Raw genomic sequence first — 19565 nt, 5'->3', positions numbered from 1 at the left:
TTATAAATTAGTTATCGTGCATCTGTGGTAGGTTGAAGGCTTGTGCATGTTTGGCAAGCAGTTAAATGCAAATATTTAATGCTGGTTTTAGTGTTGTCATTAACTTCTCTACAAGAAAAAAATCGACTGTACATTATTAAAAGTGGGATTTAACACTCCTAAATGACTTTAAACCAGACCTTTAGGAAATTGGTATAACTTAATCAAGTACATAGATCTCATTTAAGAATGTATCGAAAAGTGAAGTAGTTTCTAAATGTGGTATTTAAGACTTGCTTTGACTATTACTTTGAAAGCTGGTATCACTGGATCAGGTTCATACATTTCGATGAATTAATTAAACTGAAAAGTTAATTCATTTTAATGAATTGCAATTAATTGTTACTGCTTTGAATTTTATTGTGTTACCTTCCTTAGTGGGTCATGCAAACAGCTTTACTAAAGTAGCTTTAGTGTGGTAACATTTCGAGAGTTATGGAAATTCGCTAAACAAGGATAAATAAAACATGGATAATTTTATTTCTATACAGCAGACTAACTTTCATCTGCGTGCGTCTCTCCTGAAGGAAATCTCTCTTTTTTTTGTTTTTTTTATGTGAACCCCAAACACGAGAGGTATTAGAACCTATAGTACTTAGTACCGTGCTTGGGTTGACCATGTTACCACATGTTTTCCATATTCGATAAGGGAAATTAAAAGTAACACTGTTTGAAAATATGGTGCGCAACTTCGTCAACAGTCGAATGAGCTTCCCTTTAAAGCTACAGAAAGTGTGGTGTCTTTCTTTGTAATTTAAATGCTGTGCAGAAATGAAACTAGCTAATTAAAAATTAGAAACTATCGCAAGCTAATTTCGTTTCTCCCCTTTTATTACAGTTAGATTTAAGCGAGGTAAAAAAAAAAAAATTGTGTGCCAAGAACGCATAGCGGAAGTTAAGTGAGACTTCTTTAGGACTAACATTTATCACTTGACCGAGGATCCCTTATTGACCGTATGAATTCCGCAGGCGACAAATCGGCATGAATGGGAGCCTCAGAGATTTGAGACGTTACCAAATCTAGCTTTGGCAAGTGCTGTGGCATCGGATGATATTTAAAGCCATTTGACTTCGATAGAACCGGAATCACTTGGTTCTTGACAGAGCCACATCAGCTGTCACAGGTCGACACTTGACTTGCATCCTCATTTGGAAATGCTGCTTGAAGAAGATCGTTATCTCGAACTGCTACAATCTTCACTTCGTTTTTGAACCAAAGCCGATCACACGCGGAACAGACTGAACCGAAATCATTATCCAGGAATGTAAGTTGTCCTGTTGTGTACTTATGGCAGTCGGTTTTGTCTTTTTCGTTTACGACTGGGCTTCCACGATTCTTCATCGTTTTCATTTGAGGTATTAACTTTTATGACTCCTTCCAAATTCACTTCTAACATTTCTGCGAAGATGTAAGGCTCTGAAGATGTGGATGGATCTTCTCCGGCTTCCTTGTTTAACTCCATCGCACGCTGTAATTTCTTCCGCTGTCGAAATAGTTTAGATCTCTCCTTTGTACTCAGTGGTGGTGGTGCTGGTGGTCGCATTACATGTACACGTTCTTTACCCCTTACAACCCTCACTATTAGTCTTCGACATGTTAAATTATAAATTCTCTTCTATCGAAATTTTTATTAAATAAGGTGGAGAATAACGAAAGAAATAGCATGATGCAATCAGTAGGGGGTTCTGATTGGGTAATGCTTCGCTCGTGCCTGGCACGGAGTGGTACAATTGTGGGGTGAAACATTTCTTGACGCATTTTCTGACAATTTTCGTCAATCCACGGGCACATTTTACGTCAGCGTGCGCTATACGCCTTACAACGTTCACTACAGTGGAATCCCGCTTTTCAATTGGTTCACTGTACAATCAAATTGCTTTACGATGGACACTCCATAACAAAATACCGTTCACTATACGATATGTAGTAAGCTCCGGTCATTGTGATCACTTTTACGAATTGAATTTTAATTCTGTTAACGGCGATTCTAATAAGCGAAATTAGGAGGAATATTATCCACAGGCCATAAAAGTAAATGTATAAAGTACAGATTTACACTTTATTACCTTACCAATTAACAACATTAAATGATACGTGAAAATCGGAAGAATATTTACCACAGGTTAGCAAAAGGAAACGCAAGAAGTGAATTGATCGGGTATTTCCGTGTAGTCATCCTCCCAATTACTAACTGGGCCTGACGCTGCTTAGATTTCGGTGATCGCATGAGATCCGGGGCATTTAACCTAGTACGGTAGCTGGCTGTACAGAGTGCCTGTAATGCGTTTACTTAGGTGAATGGTCGCATTTTCGTCGCGTTTTTTTTGCAAATCCACGAACGGAAGTTATTCCCATCAGAAAATTGCCTGAAGTTTCACTTTAAAAAAAAGCCAACTGCAGTCATTATCAATCCAATGGAGGATGGAAGCCTCCTCAATGATTCATGTCGAGGTAAACGAACCATAATCTGCCACGCTAGTCCAATGCGGAATGGCATATCGACTGTATTTAGCAGTCAGGGGCTTGAACCCGGGTTCATTCAAAGAGCGTATGCTACTGCACTGCCGCTCTTGACTACTCTGCTACGGAGGTCTTTAGGCGAGGAGTACATGTTTATTCCTGTCGAAAGTCTGTTTTCATCGTGAGAAACAGGAAAACCATCAGTAGAATACAATTTAGAGATGTTGGCTGTAAACCGCATTCTAGATTGGGATCGTGTTCTAAGATATTCCACTGACTTCAGGAATCGTATTCTACCATTCGAGAAGTCCGTTTTCGTTGATCAATCGGCGAATACCTGTAAAACGATTATTGATCTGATCAGCTGAAATGTAGTTGTTTATGAACAACTATTTCTACAAATAAGCGATTATTACATTAATAGTTCATCTTGTTAGTGGAATTTCGGACGTCTTTTGTACTGGCCAATGAATTCGATGTTGTTTGCAACCCACGAGATAATTCTGTCTAAATGTATGTGTTAGCCCGAGCAAGAATTCCTTTTTAAATACAATATTAAAAAAAAAAAAAAAAAAAAAGCCTTCACCTTATTTATTTGTAATAAGTATTTGAATGTTATACTTGCTTCTGTAGCAATACTTTGTGTTGCAGCATCCAGTGCAACAGTACCCTTCGTAGCCGCAATCTGCATCCACTTCACATTCCGGCTTCACCCGTGACGCATCTTGGAGAGGACATTCTACGTCAGGACAGTTGACTTCAGCAGGGCAATGAACTGTGTAATGAGGAAAAGTGGTTATCAGAATGCACACAATCGGAGCAGATATTTCTTTCAGTTACAAATAAATTAAATACGCCTCGTTATTATTTCGATTTTATTAATTCTGATTCTATTAAATTTATTTGCGATTAACAGTTTATTCTAATGTTGTCGTATTTTAATTATTAAATGGTTTAATAAATTAATATTACAAATTATTTTTAATTAATAATGCAGTAACTTAATAGTGTAATTAATTAAATTAAATAATATTGGCCTATGATGTAAGTAGTTTCTGCTTAATTAATTAACCTAAAAATAGGGTTTTACCACCCTCGTTTCTCTTCACCTGTGAGTGGCGATCTGAACTGGACTTTCAATTCCCTCGAGCATCGGCTTCCTACGGCCCTACAGGTAAGTTATTTCATGTAATTAACTTTCTGTTAAAGGAAAACAGTTTGCAATCCGCTATATGCATCTTTCCCTCAATTTAAATTTTTGGGTGGTTCAGGTGTCATTAATAGATCAGTACAGCAACTTGTTCATTAGTCAAATTACCTTTAATATTATTTAGTTACCAATTTTTAGCCCACATAACTGAAATCTGATCTTCAATGCCCTTATTTTGATATTTTCGCGACGGTTGCCTTGTTTCGGGTAACATCCATGCTTGGACAAAGTACAATTGGAGTCTCACAATTAATTGTATTGCATTAATTTAATACCCCTGCTGTGCAAGCAGTGTTCCTCAGATCACCAGAAGAAATTCATGGGCCTTCATTTCCGATTTTCTGCACTAGGTGCAGACAAGTGGCAAAAAGGGCCCTGACCTATTCACGTCTTCCTAAATTAACCCCTAAATCCCTTTTTTCCTGTATTGTTTATAATTCACCTCCTCAAAGTGTGTAAGATAGTTTCATATTGCTGTTTTTAATTGTAAAACCAAGGATTCTGCTACAACAAAACTTGGCTGTCACTTATATCTGAAGTTCACCTGAGAATAACTTGGACGGGCATTGCTGGGACAGTTTGGAAGGTTCTCTTAACATTATCAGAAAAAGTTTACATCATATTCCTGTATCTCTGTGTCAATAACATTTAAAAAAAAAGAGAATCGGGAGTATATGCCTATTTCTGACTCTTAAAATGATATTAATGATGTGGGCCTCACTTCTAACCCTAGCTATTCTGAAGTGAAGCCATTATAGACACAATACACATTAGTACTTGAAGGTAGGTGACCTTACTATAATTTATTTATTTTTTTGTAGCAAAATATGTCAGAATATCGTCGTTCAAAATATGTCAGGGACCCCATTAGCCTTTCCTGCAGGTTCACAACTATTTCTAATAAGAAATTCTTCGTAATTTCCATATCGCTGACTAAACAGTGATCCGATTCACCAGCAACTGCTGTTCTGGTAAGCTTTAGCACTAGTAAATCTGAGATGAAAGCCATATCAACAAAGATCGATGTCAGCTACTTAATCATTTCATCAGCTTGGTTATTGATAACTTTCCCGCATCAATAAGCAAGCGTCAAATCCTATTTACTACTTTCCTCTTTCTTTTTACATGATGGGACGAAGCAAATCGTACTCCTTTATCTGAGTGATACTCTCTGTTCTCGTTCTTTACTATCTTAGGCAGCAATTTCTCATAATTGGCATTTTCCAGCCTAACACTTTTTTGCAATTTAGTTTTCCCACATGTAGAGAGGGCTGTATTGGAGGGTATACGCCGTATACCCTCTGGAATTCCATTAATATGCACCGTATACTCTCTGCTTTTCTAATATTCATAGTATATGAATCTGATAATCTTGCGACTACAACACTGCATGTAGACATATACAGCATCTAATTTAGGGAAGCTTCTTTTTCAAGCCTTCAGTATCTCCAATTTCTGCTCTCCTGTCAGCTTTCGTATTTTGTGTAATTTACGCCCCCATCTTCGCACCTTTCAATAGATTTATTACTTCTTCCTCACACACACGAAGATTGAAAAGCAATTATAGAGCATGAAAGTTATAAAGTCTCAATTTCGAATTAGAATTGAAAAAAAAAATGAATACTGAAATTTTGTGTCAATCTAATAGCTAATTTCTTCACGAAATTCTTAAATATTGTTTATTTCATTCATACATTGCACATTCAGGTTAATTTAAATAAAAACTGAAGCCTGCTCTTATTTTAAACCCATGATACTAATAAGATTAACATAGGTTTAAACCATCTTAAGATTCCTCAGCGGGTCTCGACATTTTATCAATTTTTTAAATTTATTTTTCAAAATTTCTTATTGTCAGATTAAAGAAAGGATAAACAGAATAATATAAACAAGGATAAACAGAATAATATAAACAAGGATAAACAGAAATTTCCATAAGGCCTCAAACTTATGGAAATTTCTTATTAGGACAAGTGGAGTTTCCATGTCTGATGTTGGCCATAAGACATGGACAGCACTAAGTGCACTTATTCTACAAGACACTGCTGCCTTGTAGAATTTGTTGCTTCTTGGAGCAATTGTTGCACACTTTCTCAGATAGCAGTCCACCGCTTGGAAATGGAAAAAATATCCGATGATGAAGGAACTGATCAGAAAAATAAACGGAGAATGCGACTCAAGTAAAATGAAAGCAAATCTTTCAAATGTAGATATCCTAGAATGGGGTTAATACAGTATTATTCATAACAGTAAGTTGACGATGAGGTAGTTTTAAGTAGCAGTTTTTACTTCGTTTTTATACTCTTGTGGGCCCAGATGCAGAACTTCAATTTTCTTGTACCCTATCGTTAATTTTATTCATTCGATGTGTCAGGAAGTTTGGGACTCATTGGTTCATTCCAGATCAGAATCCACTGAATTTATTTTTTTATTGGAGTTCCTCCACCTAGGATTTTTGTTCCTGTGGGACAATAACAGAACGATGCAGGCTTTGCTGCCAAGTTCGAGCCGCCCCTTCAGGCAGCTTCTATTGTTGCTGAACAGGAGAAAAAAGATCTGAAAATCTGCATTAATGAAAACTAATTACTCACTCTTATGCATGAAGGCACACCTGAGAAAAGTTTTTTTTTTCTTCCCGTCCCTTTTGAAAACACATAAAAGGTCAGCAACTCGGAAACAAGCATTTCCAAACACATATTTAAAAGAAATTTTCGGGAAGCATAACCAGTCCTGTAATTGGAAAAAATCCTGAATAAACTAGTTTTTATTGTTTATAATAATCATATCAGTGCTTTATGGTGTTACTATTAACATTCTGCCTTTTGATTTACTTTAGATGAAAAACCAATCATAAGATTTACAATTTTGTTTATAAACATTACAGCAATAAGCAAGAATTTTCTTGAGGTCTACAGTGAATTCCTACTTCATTAAGCACACCTGTCTAACAGCGAGGAGGACTTTCCCTTCAGAACTGCCTAAACTCTTCATGACACTAAATGTGTCGAAAGTGTGCCACATGGATGATGATTCAATTGCTTGTTGCCGTAAACTTGGCTGTTCGCAGATCTGTAACTGAAGTGATCGTTCGGCCTCATCTCCCAGGCGCTCAGTTAGACTGAAATGTGTGGACTCTGCCATCTCAGTAGGGTGAATTTACTCTCATTTCTAGAATCCATTCTATGCAATTTGGGTCTTGAGATAGCGTATTATCTTGCTAGTTGAATTCCTTTGCAGATGAAATGATACTCTGAGGGATGAGGCGTGAGGGATGCGCCTGGTCAGACTAATTTTCAGATAACCAGTGAAATTCAAATTTTGCCTAACTTAACCTTGTTTTATCTCAAAGTTTGGTCTAAATACCAAACTTTGTGCCGACTTAACGGATCCAAAATATGCCCCACGAAAACAACCACCATAGTCCTTCACAGCTGACACCTGGCAAGATGGGTGCATAAACTCGTGACATTTTCATCATATTTTTGTCCTTGTACCAGGGTGTTATTTCACTGACTGTAGCTTTCATGTTACTCTTAACAAGTCAATTTTTGTAAGCCTCCGTTGGCCTTTAGCATCAACGAGCTGTTTCTTACCAGGATTATCAGAGAACAACCGTTGGCTGGATGTTATTAGTTCAATTTCGATGCACCCAAGACACAATCGGACCTTAAACCCCAGAAGACTTTGTTCCTGAGGTACTCATTAGCATTAGTTGAGGCAAGATTATACACCATCAGCCAAAAAACAAAACTTGCCATTTCGCCCATCCGGTCACTCTAAATTTTGTTTAGCCTTAAATTTATCTAAGCTATCGAGTTGCACACATCCATTCTAAAACTGTCTTTCCTCAATTTGACCCTATGCTCCCTCAGGTTCTTAGTCTGAGCAAAAGGAAGTATCCCGTCAGCATTGAGCCTCCTCAAACCATTCATAGCCTTATACACCTCAATCAGATCGCCCCGCAGTTGCCTAGTCTCCAGATGCTGCAACTTGCAGAACTTGAGCCTTTCTTCGTAAGCGCATCCCTATGTTCCTCTAACCAATCTTGTTGCCCTTCTCTGTACTCGTTCTAGTAACTCTACATCCTTCCTAAAATGAGGCCTCCAGATCTCTATGCAGTACTCAAGGTGTGGTCTGATCATTTCCTTATAAAAGTGGATAATCACCTTGTCTCTGCTAGAAAAATTCCTATGTATATCATTGACAAAACTCCATGACCTGCTCTGGCAGCCCGTCTTCACTGCTCAGAACCTTCATATTTGACTGCACAATTACTCCCAGGTCTTTTTTATTCTCGACCTCTTTGAGTGTAGTACCACACAGTTGATACGTTTCTCTTGGGTTACTGCTATCCACATGTAGTACTTTGCATTTTTCAATGTTAAACTTCAGTTGCCACTTCTCAGCCAATCTGCCTAAATTTTCTAGATCGTGTTTCAGTAGCATACTGTCTTTAGTGTCATTAACAACCCTCGCAACCTTTGTATCATCTGAAAACTTGGACATGAAGCCTGATATACCTTCATTGATAAATACATAAATGAACAATGGGCCGAGCACCAAACTCTGTGGGACTTCACTAATAACATTAGTCCACGTAGAATAGTGTCCATTTATTACCACTTTCTGTCGTCTCCCACTCAACCATCCCTTTATCTATTGTAGCAACTTTCCCTTAATGCCATACCGCTCCAATCTGTACAGCAGTCTTCCATGTGCAACAGTATCAAAAGCTTTCCTGAAATCCAAGTATATGAATCAAAATTACTTTTCGCAACCAGTTCCTTCGTGATCACATCGTAGTATCCAAATAAATTGGTTAGACAAGACTTCCCCTTAACAAACCCATTCTGTGTCTGAATTATCACTGCAGTCTGGACTAGATGATCCTATATCACCTCTTTAACCAGTGACTCCATTATTTTCCCCGGAACAGAAGTTAAACTATCAGGTCTATAATTATTTGTGTGACCCTTTGAACCCTTTTTTGCATTCGGGAACACCGAAGATCCTGCGGCCGACTGCAATCCCACGCTGAAATTGACTTAAATCTCTTCTCATTTCCCTCACTGAATTTTATCAAAACAGCACCCCCTACATATCCTTCCCACCTTAATAATACATCATGCTACGAACACGTGATGACATACCTCATAAAATGGTAGTCTAATTTAGAGCCGATTGGAATCATTAAAGACTAGGGTCGATGTCAGAACAATTAAATGTGGATCAATTTCTAGTTATTTTCGTTCAAATACGTAGCAAAGCAATATTTTGCTTTGCTACGTAGTAGATTTTGGCAGTGAATGTTCTCTTTCATGATCAAATTGAATTATTTCAAACGAAGGGGGAGGGGGAAGCACTACCTCCGCCTTTAATATTTCACTTCAGAGCAGATAAATATTGACTCCGATAGCACTTACCCGAAACTTCGCGGTAACAGTGCTTTCGATCACAACATAAATACCCTTCGTCGCATTCACTGTCTGCTTTACATTCGGAAAGACCCGATTTTAAACAAGGGTATGGCGAGCAGATAAACTTCGGGCAAACTGAATGAATATAAATATTATTTATATAAGTCTTTGAGAATCATCGAGCACGTTTACATTTATTCTTAATTTAAACAGTTGAATATTTGATAATTTGCTTTCTTAAAAGAAAACAAGGTCCATGACTTTCATCATAGAACTCCTTTAAGCGTTCTAATGAATTTTACATATTTCATCTGGATGAACATACACTTAATCTACGGAGGGCAAACCTTTTACAGATACCAAATACAAGATGAAACAAAAAGATTACAATTTTTGCGTTCCATAGAAAAAAAAATTAAATTAAAAATTTTTTTTAATCATATTTAAACGGCGGACTTTAATAAACGTTCCTGGTTTCGCCAAACCTATGAATTACATAATTACTCTTTATTGATATAAAAAAGATACTTAAATACTTGTGCAGAGTAGCTGCTAAACCATAAAACAAACATGGCTTAAAAAAAAAATAAACTTTATAGTATTTTATATTCATGGGCGAGCGCATGCAGATATTTTCTAACGCGTATCATCGTTCGCAATCTTTGAACGGTTTAGTGTGTTTATGCAAATTTACCAAATTCATCATGCGGAAGAAGGCAGAAGTAAATTCCACTAAGAAAACTTGGCGTAATATGGACGTGACGAATGCAGTGACAGAGTTATTTTAAGAAAATAACAAGCATGAGTATCATACGCGCAATTTGCATGCCCGGAAATCTTTCGCCGAGTGCCGATGTTTCAGAGGAATGAGTATCATGAAGACCACCACCAGAAGTGAAGCAGACCATAAAAATGGAGGTAGCCTTATGTGAATACGCCAACTATGACGGATCCGATACGCTCCAGAATCTAGACGTTCCTGGGAACTTGGAATGGTGCTGTCCTGGAGAGTTCTAGCTAAGAGAGAAGATTGTCTGCAATGACTGTGAGGAGGAACAGAAAGAGGCTTTCAGCAAAATGAGCTATACCTTTTGATTGGATAAATGTACTGATTATCATTCCTAATGGTCCATACGAGGATATATAGAGTAGGGCTGTACCATTAGAAGTAAGGAAAAATGGAGAATTGATTGATTTATTTAGCTGATGTGAAGATGAGGTTAATTTTACTTGAGAGTGAATGTGAGAAATGAGAGTACAAAGTGAGCAACGAGAGTTTCTGTGAACTACTGACATTGGTATTAGATAGTTTTGAAAAAACGAATTCTTATTTTCTAAATAAAAATAAGAAAATTATTGTAATTGGGAAAGGGAATTTTTTTTTCTTTTCTAAGTGTCAGTTGCAGTTCCAAGATGGTTTAAATCCATCCATTCATATAAAAAATATGATTTGTAAAATTTCTCCACAGAGAGAGAACAAGAATAGTGTTAATGTATAATTAGGTTAAGAGTCTGTAAGATATTAATTCATCCGAGGATTGAGAATATTCTTACGTTGTAAGAAACATTGATGAAAATGGTTCATGGAGAAAGGTTCTGTATTTAATACATTTATGCATGTATAAAAATATTTATACGATTGAGGCAAGGGCGAAAGAGTAAATGGTAAATAAAATCATGGATAGATAAGTATAGTTGGAAATGATCAGGATTATGCGGAAATTTCAACAGAAAGTGATGTTCATTTTTCATATTCTTTGTATTATCCACTTGAATGGTGAACGTGTAATAAATATTCTGTTTAAAATTAATGATAGTATCCTGTTTCAGGAGAAATTCACTACCTATTTTGAGAAGTTAGATACATACTGGAGTAAAATATAATATAATCCTCCTTATCTGGAAGAATTCTAATAGTAACTGCAGTCAGGTGGGTAAGAAGTGGATCTTCGAGTGGTGGAAAAATAAATTGTAAAGAAAATTAATCCTTTTTCTTTAATGTTGTAAAGAAAAAGGATTATACAACAGTCATCTTTTAGTTCAAGGTAAATGTGTTTTCCGTTACTTTTTTTAATGAGATCCATATTTCTGAAATTGCGGTCATATACGTTATCCTGTTACTAACATTACTCTCACGCGCCGTCGTGGAAAAACATTACAGTTGAAATGAATGTACATATAAGAAAACACTCTCCGCAAATCCTGGCCTCAACAGATAATCAGTTACTGCATCTTCTGTACATGCCATGGATTGCCTTTTTGTTACTATTTATATCTTATTCATAGTCTGAAAGCATTGAATTAAGCAATATTTTTATATTCTGTAGGTCCGAGTGTGATGTGGAGTTTACCTACAAAGATCCACTAACATTCTGTACTACAGACATCTAGGCGGTCTTTCTGAGAGTTGGAAAGCTATTAATCTTAAATAAATTTGATTTATCCAGAAATCGTATATTGAAGTTCAGAACACTGATCTGCGAGGTGTGTTATGGAAGGTGCGATCATCGATTGACTTTTCAGAAAAGTTAATGATCGAATCGATCTCCTTCAGATAGCTTTATGGTGCTGCTCTATTTGTGCTGCGGTACTGCAAAAGTCTCCTTTTAAACAAATGTTCTGAAATCCTTGTAACGCAGATATTAGACATTCGTTTATGATAGCCTCGAATAATTTGACCATTTTGGAGGGATGTCTAGTCATGCATGGATTTAAGTAGTTAATTCTTTGAAAGTTATCCAATCCTGTTGCACAGAATGAGACACCTGCACGAGTATTTATCAAGAAATTCGAGTAGTTTCAAACCGTGTAATTTTAGCCCTTGAATTACCATCTGAATTTTCTGGACATTGCATATTCATAGCGAACTTGTATAGACATGGAGAGAGAAGCGATAAACTATGACTATTATTAGATGAGGCATTTCAAATGAGTCAAGATGAGCCTATATTGTAGTGTCTTGTATGGAATTAAATAAAGTTATTCTCAAAAGCTCCTAACAATTACTGTAAAAAATATTTTTCTAATCAATGAAAACACTTACCGCCTCCGTGGATTGCAGGGACGCAAAGAATGAAGAGCAGCAATAATTTCTGCATGATTATCTAAAGTGATAATCAAAACAAGTTTATTTTATATTCATAAACTGTGCTGCATTGAAGAAAAGATAAATTATTTTATTTTAAAATACTAAGGATTGAAAGGCATTGTTAAAATAAATATCCGCATTCTACAGTGTTTAATATATTTACTCCTACTTAATACTTTTATTACTACGTAATCATCTTTTAGTTCATAATTTTTATGACAAATTAATTTTAAGGCGCCAAACACATTGATTCAATAGAAGCAATATCAAATAAACACGAGATAAGTTATCAGATGCCTAGTCCCTGCCCCTTCATTGATGGATTGTAGATGTTTGCAAGCTTTAATTTTAAGAAAGTTGCACCAAATACGGAGTGACCGAAAAATTGACTGCGAAGAATGTTCACCCAATTCTACTTAAATCCTCTACGGCCAGACTAGTCAGCAAGATACATTTTTGTTTTTTGTTTTTTTGATTCCCGTCTAGGAATTTCTAATTTCGTCTAGGAATTAAAGTCTTTTTCAATCGAGTTAGTCAGTCAGCCGATCTCAGACAATGGGAATAGTGTTTTCTCCATTCAAGATGTTTTTCAGCCTGCACAACAACCTGGACCCCGAACACACGCTTTCAGGCTAGACTACTGCAGGAGTGTCATCGCAGGCGTTGAAGTAGGACTGGGTTTGTAGTCCCAATACTGCAATCCCCACCATCTATTAAGCTGGACACGCGATTATTGTCATTCTGTTGAACATGGTTGAAATTTTTAAGAAGTTCACAGAAATAAACGTTCCTGCTAGATTGGGTTGTTTAAAATAAAATACAATAAACGAGAAAGATTACGCTTTTGTATAAATGTGCATATGGTATTTTTGCATTTAGGTACTATAAAACTGTACTATAGTAGTGTAGTATTTTTCTTTGTTATTGTATTTATTATTACTCGAATACTATTTATTCAAATCAATTTATTCAGTTCAGAGAGAATTAATTACCAAAGTAGTTTTGCAAGTGTCAAAGAAACCTTTACAACAATAAGTGGAAAAGTACTCTTCTCTCAGTTATAATTTCTATGGTTACTAAAAAGCGAAAATTTACGTTGTTGATTAAAGGCAGTGGAAACCTGCTAAAATGAACCGATTTTAATATTGCTAAAATTAAAAAAAAATACTATCAAAGAGAAAAATCGTATTGCGCTTCCAAGAAAAAAGCAGAGGCGTATCGACCTACATGACGATTTAGACAAAACAAGGCACTGAAGAAATCAACGAAGGTAATGTATTCCCTACTTTGTTGCGTGAAAATACCCCCAACTCCCAGTCAGAGGCTGTATCTGTCATCATTATTTTGTCTCTTAGAATAAATAAAATACTACTAATAATAATAAATTGTTTTTTTATTGCTTGGAAATGTTAGTTCGCTATCCATAACCTTTAAACTTTTCTTCGATATAAAATTTGCCTTTAAAGCACCTTTCGTTGTATTATTAGTGTCGGAATACTTCATTAACGGCGCATGTTTTTTATCTAAAATTGTCATTGCATGTGAAGGTTTTACGAGATCTCTTAGATACACTAAAATATTAATTTTTACTCATGGTTTGTCCTTTTTGCATTTAAAAAAATACAAAGTTATGTATAAAGGTAATTTCTTATTTATATACAGTTCTATGATTGAAACTTGTTCTGATTAACGTAGGTGTCAAACTTCGGCATATATTTTACAAGTTAAATTTTGAAAATAATGATACGCAGTATAGTTTTCTGTTGCTGATCAACAGAAAAGTAAACTAAATTATGAATAATTAATTCTAAATATTCCTTTATTTTTTTGTAATTAAAAGGTTAACTATGGACTAAAAATTTAATGAAATGCATTATGTAATTGAAATGGACTATAAAGTATTTAAGGGCAAAGGCCTCATGCTACGAGGTAGAATGACTAATATGGAGGTTAGTGCAAATGCATTTTAACATAGCTATCTACCAAAGTAGTTAATTAATTAAATTGACATAGGTTTGTTTATATCTCATATTGTGACTACCTTCACAACGATTTGCCATGGTGTTGTACTACTTCGAATAAATAACACTTCACAGTGGAGAAGACTATTTCTATTTATTCTCAGCGGGTACTACCACCCAGACGGCACCGTTTCAAAGCTTGTTGGCTTCTCTTCGGTGGGTGGGCAGGTACCCTGGTGTTGCAATAGTGACAACCCAGTTATGAAGTATAACTTCCAATATCCGCTGAGAAAAAATAACAATAGTCTTCTCCACTGGTGAAGTGTTATTTATTCGAGGTAGTATAATACCGTGGCAACTCGTTGTGAAGGCAGTCACAATATGAGATAACCAAAACGATGCCAATTTAATTAATTAAACTACTTTGGTAGATAGCTGTGTTAAAATCATACATTTGCACTAACCTACATATTAGTAATTGAAATGTTCATTCAAGATATGTGTTTGGTCCATAATTAATTCATTCTGCGTTCACCAAAAAATGAATTAGTTCTGAGCCATATTACTTTTTTTTTTTTCACTGCTGGCAACTTGAGATGAATATTTTCTCCGTCAACCTTGGGAGAATTTTCTGATTCTCTCTAGGGCTAAAGCAGGATGTGATAAGTACCTGCACATATCCGCTGGCAGTAATGTGGAGTTTTCGCCACCTCTTCGCGGTGACGTTATGAATTTTATCGGCCGTTTTCATAAATTGGCAGAGTTGGTCTCAAGCGAGTGTATTGGTTCTTTTTCTCCCGGAAACTTGGGTTTTTCATCCATCAACAGAAAATCAACCACAGAAAACAAGCAATATACAGACAGTACTCACCAAGCAATATGGCTTTAGCCGCTAAAACCCTACAATAACCTCGTGGACTGAACGGGCACTAGAAGTAACGATCACCTTCTTGGCGATCGCGGCCTCCCAGCAGCAAAGTAGGGGACCGCGATGACCAAGGTGACCGCTGCTTCCAGTACGTGTTCATTTCTATAGGAAGGTTGTGAAATGAAATCAGTGATCGTGGCCTCTCAGGAGCAAAGTGGCCCGAAACAACTAACCAACACACACACACACACACACACACACACACACACACACACACACACACACACTGTCATTTTACGGAGTTTTGTATTATAGACTGGAGTTTATTATTAGTTATGAATACTCAAATGATTTGACAGACTAATGGGTATCGATCAGAGACACGGAAGCAAGTGATTGAGTTCTGGTTGTTATTGGTCTACCCGTGGCAAGAGAACTTCTGGAAAAAAATATTTACTCGAGACGAAACTTCAATGATCAGTTATAATAAATGCGAATATTCTAAGGCTATTTAAAACGAGTTTGAATTTTTAAACCATACGAAAGAGAACTTGTAGAATTACAATATTTCTATCTCAGAATTCAAAATAATTCCCCCCTCTAAATTGAACTTTCATCTCGGTAAAAATGGCTGTCCATAAAACAGATAAAGTCATCTTAACTATCATTCCAATGCAATTTTGCGCGTGCAAATATGGACACCACTAGCTGAAGGCGCCTCCGTGGGCATGAGCAGCAGTGTGTACCACCCGCTTCTTGATTAGACCGGGGTTCCAGCCCCGGCCCAACAAATACGGAGGATGCAGAAAGGTCAGGGAATGACCACCGCATATCCCTGGATCAATACGGCCTTAGTTGCTAAAGCTCCTAAAGAAAAAAAAAAAAATTAGCTGAAAGTTCCTCAGGGATGAAGCAAACAAATCGATTTGACAAAAAATTCTTTTAGTACATCATCGTAGTGGTGAGTGGGCCTTTCCGCTTTGAAAGTAAATTGTTGCCGGGCAATCAATTTCAACCTAAGTTGAAATCCATCAACAGAAAATCAACCACAGAAAACAAGCAATATACAGACAGTACTCACCAAGCAATATGGCTTTAGCCGCTAAAACCCTACAATAACCTCGTGGACTGAACGGGCACTAGAAGTAACGAAGTATACTGCTAGAGGAGCATTCGATGAATTTTGCAATTAATTCCTGTTGTAAAACCTCATGAAGTTTTTATAGTTGAAGTTTCAAGTCATATGGACGTCACATATATAATGTGAGAATCACGTCATACTGTGAAACTTTAATATTAATATCTAATTTAAATATTAAATAAGAATTTCTTACCAACGTTGACTGTGTTCTCCACTGTTGGTTATCGTTCTGCCGAGGCGACGTCAATTTTCGCTCAATATCAGGCGAGTATTGTGAGAGGATGTTCTATAAATACTGTGATTTAGCCCGTACACGTTGTAAATGTAAACGCTGATGTTGCAAAATGATCTCTCATTCGGTTGATAACTCCCCACCACGAAGTTTTGTGTTAGAACAGTGAAGTAATATCCTCTTCATTAACAAAACGAATTCAAATCGTTAAGGGGATGTGCGCCCCATTCTGCCAGGTGTCAGGAATATTTTTCCGACCATCGTGTTCTGTTATGCAAACACATGAACAATTGCAATCTCGACCTTTACCCAGTCTGGTTAAAGTCAGCTCAAAACTCAGTCTAAGTTCAAATATTGAGCCACACATCGATTTAATAATCAATGAATGCAAACATTCCTTTAATTTATTAGTTTAAACAAGTTTTCAAATGATTTTACTTCGGGAAAATTGTTTTAACCTTAAATATGATACTTCTGGGTTTTTTTTTTTTTTTTTTTTTTTTTTATTTAGGATTAAAAGCACCAAAAAAAAAAAAACCTGTCTCCAAGATTACTTTTAGAAATATTAACTTTAACAGAATTAAAAATTAAGTTTTAGGAAACATAAGTTAAATTATTATTTATTATTATTTTTAATTATTTAAAAATAAATAACACACCGTTAATTTGAGAAAAGGTTTTATTATATTAAACAGGCAGAATAAAAGTACATTTTAAAGCCTTGAAATATTTATAATGTATTACAAAATATATCGCAATAAATAAAAACAAAACATTTTTGTCAAAATAACACTTTCATACTTTGCTATACAGTCTGTGCCAATGTAATAAAAATATAATTACAAAATTGTAGTATTGCAAAAAAAAAAAAAAAAAAAAATTCTGTCTGTGCTCCTGTTAGTGCTCTGTTACTCTATAAATGAACTTATCTTTATAATTCATAAGTGTTTAAATGTCCTAGCGAAATAAAAAGTGGCAGAATGTCCTTCTCAATAGTCTGACCATTTTAACTAACATAAATCTGTGGTAATGATCAAGAACTTCTTTGATCGCATTTGAACAATAGAATTCAGAAGAATGTGCAGCGTCTCAGATTGCTTGGACCTCAAAGGATTTTATAACACGAATTGAATCTGTCACGGAATTCCAAATTTAATCTCGACGCCATTCCCAGTAATGGTAAAAAGAACCCATCATTATCAGTTTCTCTAAGCAGAAAATCATGGCAGCCTGGAACTTAACCCAGCCTTTGCAGCTGTTGGTGATGACAGAATACTCCTGTTCTGGGGTGCCTGGGTTTGTATATCAGTGGTCTTAGTTACCATGGCTGGATATGAAATTCGAGGTAAATTTGGAATCCTGCGACTCCTTCAAATCGCGTTATGAAATCAGTTCATTTCTGAGAATCAAACTAAGCTGGAACGAAAGAACATTCTTCTGAATTCTGCTCTTTCTAATTGCTAGTGTTACTAGGTGTGTGGCCCTGGTACGCCTTATACGCGTCGGTCATTTGGTCTTCGGCAGCAGAAACGTACGTTAGTCTTCCTAAGAATTGAATATTGGTTACTTAGGCTGTTAAAAAATCTTCAAATTCTTCTTCACCATATCAAGAGGTATTCTGTATGCGAATATGGAGTGGACACCTTGAATGTTTATTGTGATAAGGACTAATATTCATTTTCTGGCCAAGCTACTGACAGGCAGATACGATGCGCCGCTACTATCAGGCATCATTGCACATCCACTTAGTCAGAGGAATACATGCGGTCTGTAAAAGAGGATGTTCCCACTGCAGGGCGTTCCCACTGAATACAATGGAAATCCTAAACCGATATCAAGTCAACCGTGAAAAATTATGCTCCAGAAAGGATCATAATTTTTCACGGTTGACTTGATATCAGTTTAACGACTATCTTGCTTGATAACGTTTAATTACATAACGACTATCCTCCAACAAACAACTGAGTCCCAGCAGTACTAACTGGAATCCATAGTCTTTTGCTTGCAGTGCAAACAAAAACTGAGCTGTAAGGTAGGCCTCCTGTTGGAAGGGGTACCCATGTGCAGTCCTCTCCTAGTTGTCGATATTGGTCTAGGATGTCGTGTAGGATATTGACAGCCCCCGACGCAGTTATGTTCCTCAAAGGCTTGCTGCAACAAAGCAATCAGAAGTCAACCAGCAATGAAGAACAACTCATTTTTTTATACATTTTTTTTTTTTTTTATTACTCATTTTTTTTTTTTATTATTAATCATAATTACATATAGATTACTGAAAGTATTGGTCTTTGATTACTGAAGTAGAATATATAACTTTTTACATTGAAGAGTTCATGATAAAAACACCATCTATAGTTGTTCCATTATGTGTAGTATTTATCGAAAGATCTGATGTTTTCCAAGTCCGAGTTGAGAAAGTTTTCATAAATGTGCAGAACTCTTTTCCAGTTTCAGAGTTTAATTGTAAAGAAAAACATTACATTCAATCTGAAAACACCAGGTGACTTGAAACCAGATGAGTTTTCGAATTAACTCATTTCCGAAAGTTTTTTTCTACCTTGAAAGTTTAATAAGGCGCCTCCGTAGCCAGGTGGGCGGGAGCAGCAGTGCGCAGCACACGCTTCTTGATTAGACCGGGGTTCGAGCCCGTGCCCACCAAATACGGAGGATGTGGAAAGATCAGGGGATGACCACCGCATATCCCCGAGCAATATGGCCTTAGTTGCTAATGCTCCTAAAAACCAAATAACAACAAACAACAACAAAAGCTTAATATTTCTGTTTCTAATTCCCTTTAAGTCCACATTATCCCCTTTATTAGTGAGAAAATTTCCTCGTTCACATTTTCCACTATCCTGGAAAAACTACTGCAAATTTCAGAGGTTTGAAAGTTTCTCCTCTAGTATAGAGCTAAGATCCGTGCAAAATTTCGTTAAATTTGCTCCAATAGAAGACAAATTATTATTGCCATCATACACGTAAGGTTGCAACAATACAAGTTACAACAATTCCCTTCTGGTGGAAGCTTAAGATGACGTTACTTCCATAACGCTTTTCTCATGACGGTTTTTCGTTACAATTTTTTTTTTGGAATAACGCCAGTAAAAACTTTTTTAACGTCAAAAGTTCCGCCGATCTTCTCAATTAA

General features: G+C 36.3%; 1 protein-coding gene across 1 annotated transcript in view; it reads right to left on the bottom strand.

The window, feature by feature from the left end:
• LOC150076590 (uncharacterized) overlaps nt 1-16456 on the bottom strand; it is a 71137-nt gene extending 54681 nt beyond the window's left edge. The window contains exons 1-3 of the mRNA XM_090387508.1: nt 16379-16456; nt 12171-12231; nt 3126-3275 (exon numbers count right to left, since the gene is read on the bottom strand). Coding sequence (XP_090243634.1) covers nt 3126-3275; nt 12171-12225 — 205 coding nt within the window. The 5' untranslated portion in view covers nt 12226-12231; nt 16379-16456. The remainder of the gene's footprint in view (nt 1-3125; nt 3276-12170; nt 12232-16378) is intronic.
• Nucleotides 16457-19565: the final 3109 nt, after the last annotated feature.

Source organism: Mastigoproctus giganteus, chromosome 13 (genome assembly GCF_048544385.1).
Source record: "Mastigoproctus giganteus isolate SK-2022 chromosome 13, ASM4854438v1, whole genome shotgun sequence".
In the NCBI taxonomy this organism is placed as follows: Eukaryota; Metazoa; Arthropoda; class Arachnida; order Uropygi; family Thelyphonidae; genus Mastigoproctus; species Mastigoproctus giganteus.
The sequence above is the reverse complement of the archived record's forward strand: the minus strand, read 5'-3'. Positions and strand labels throughout refer to the sequence as shown.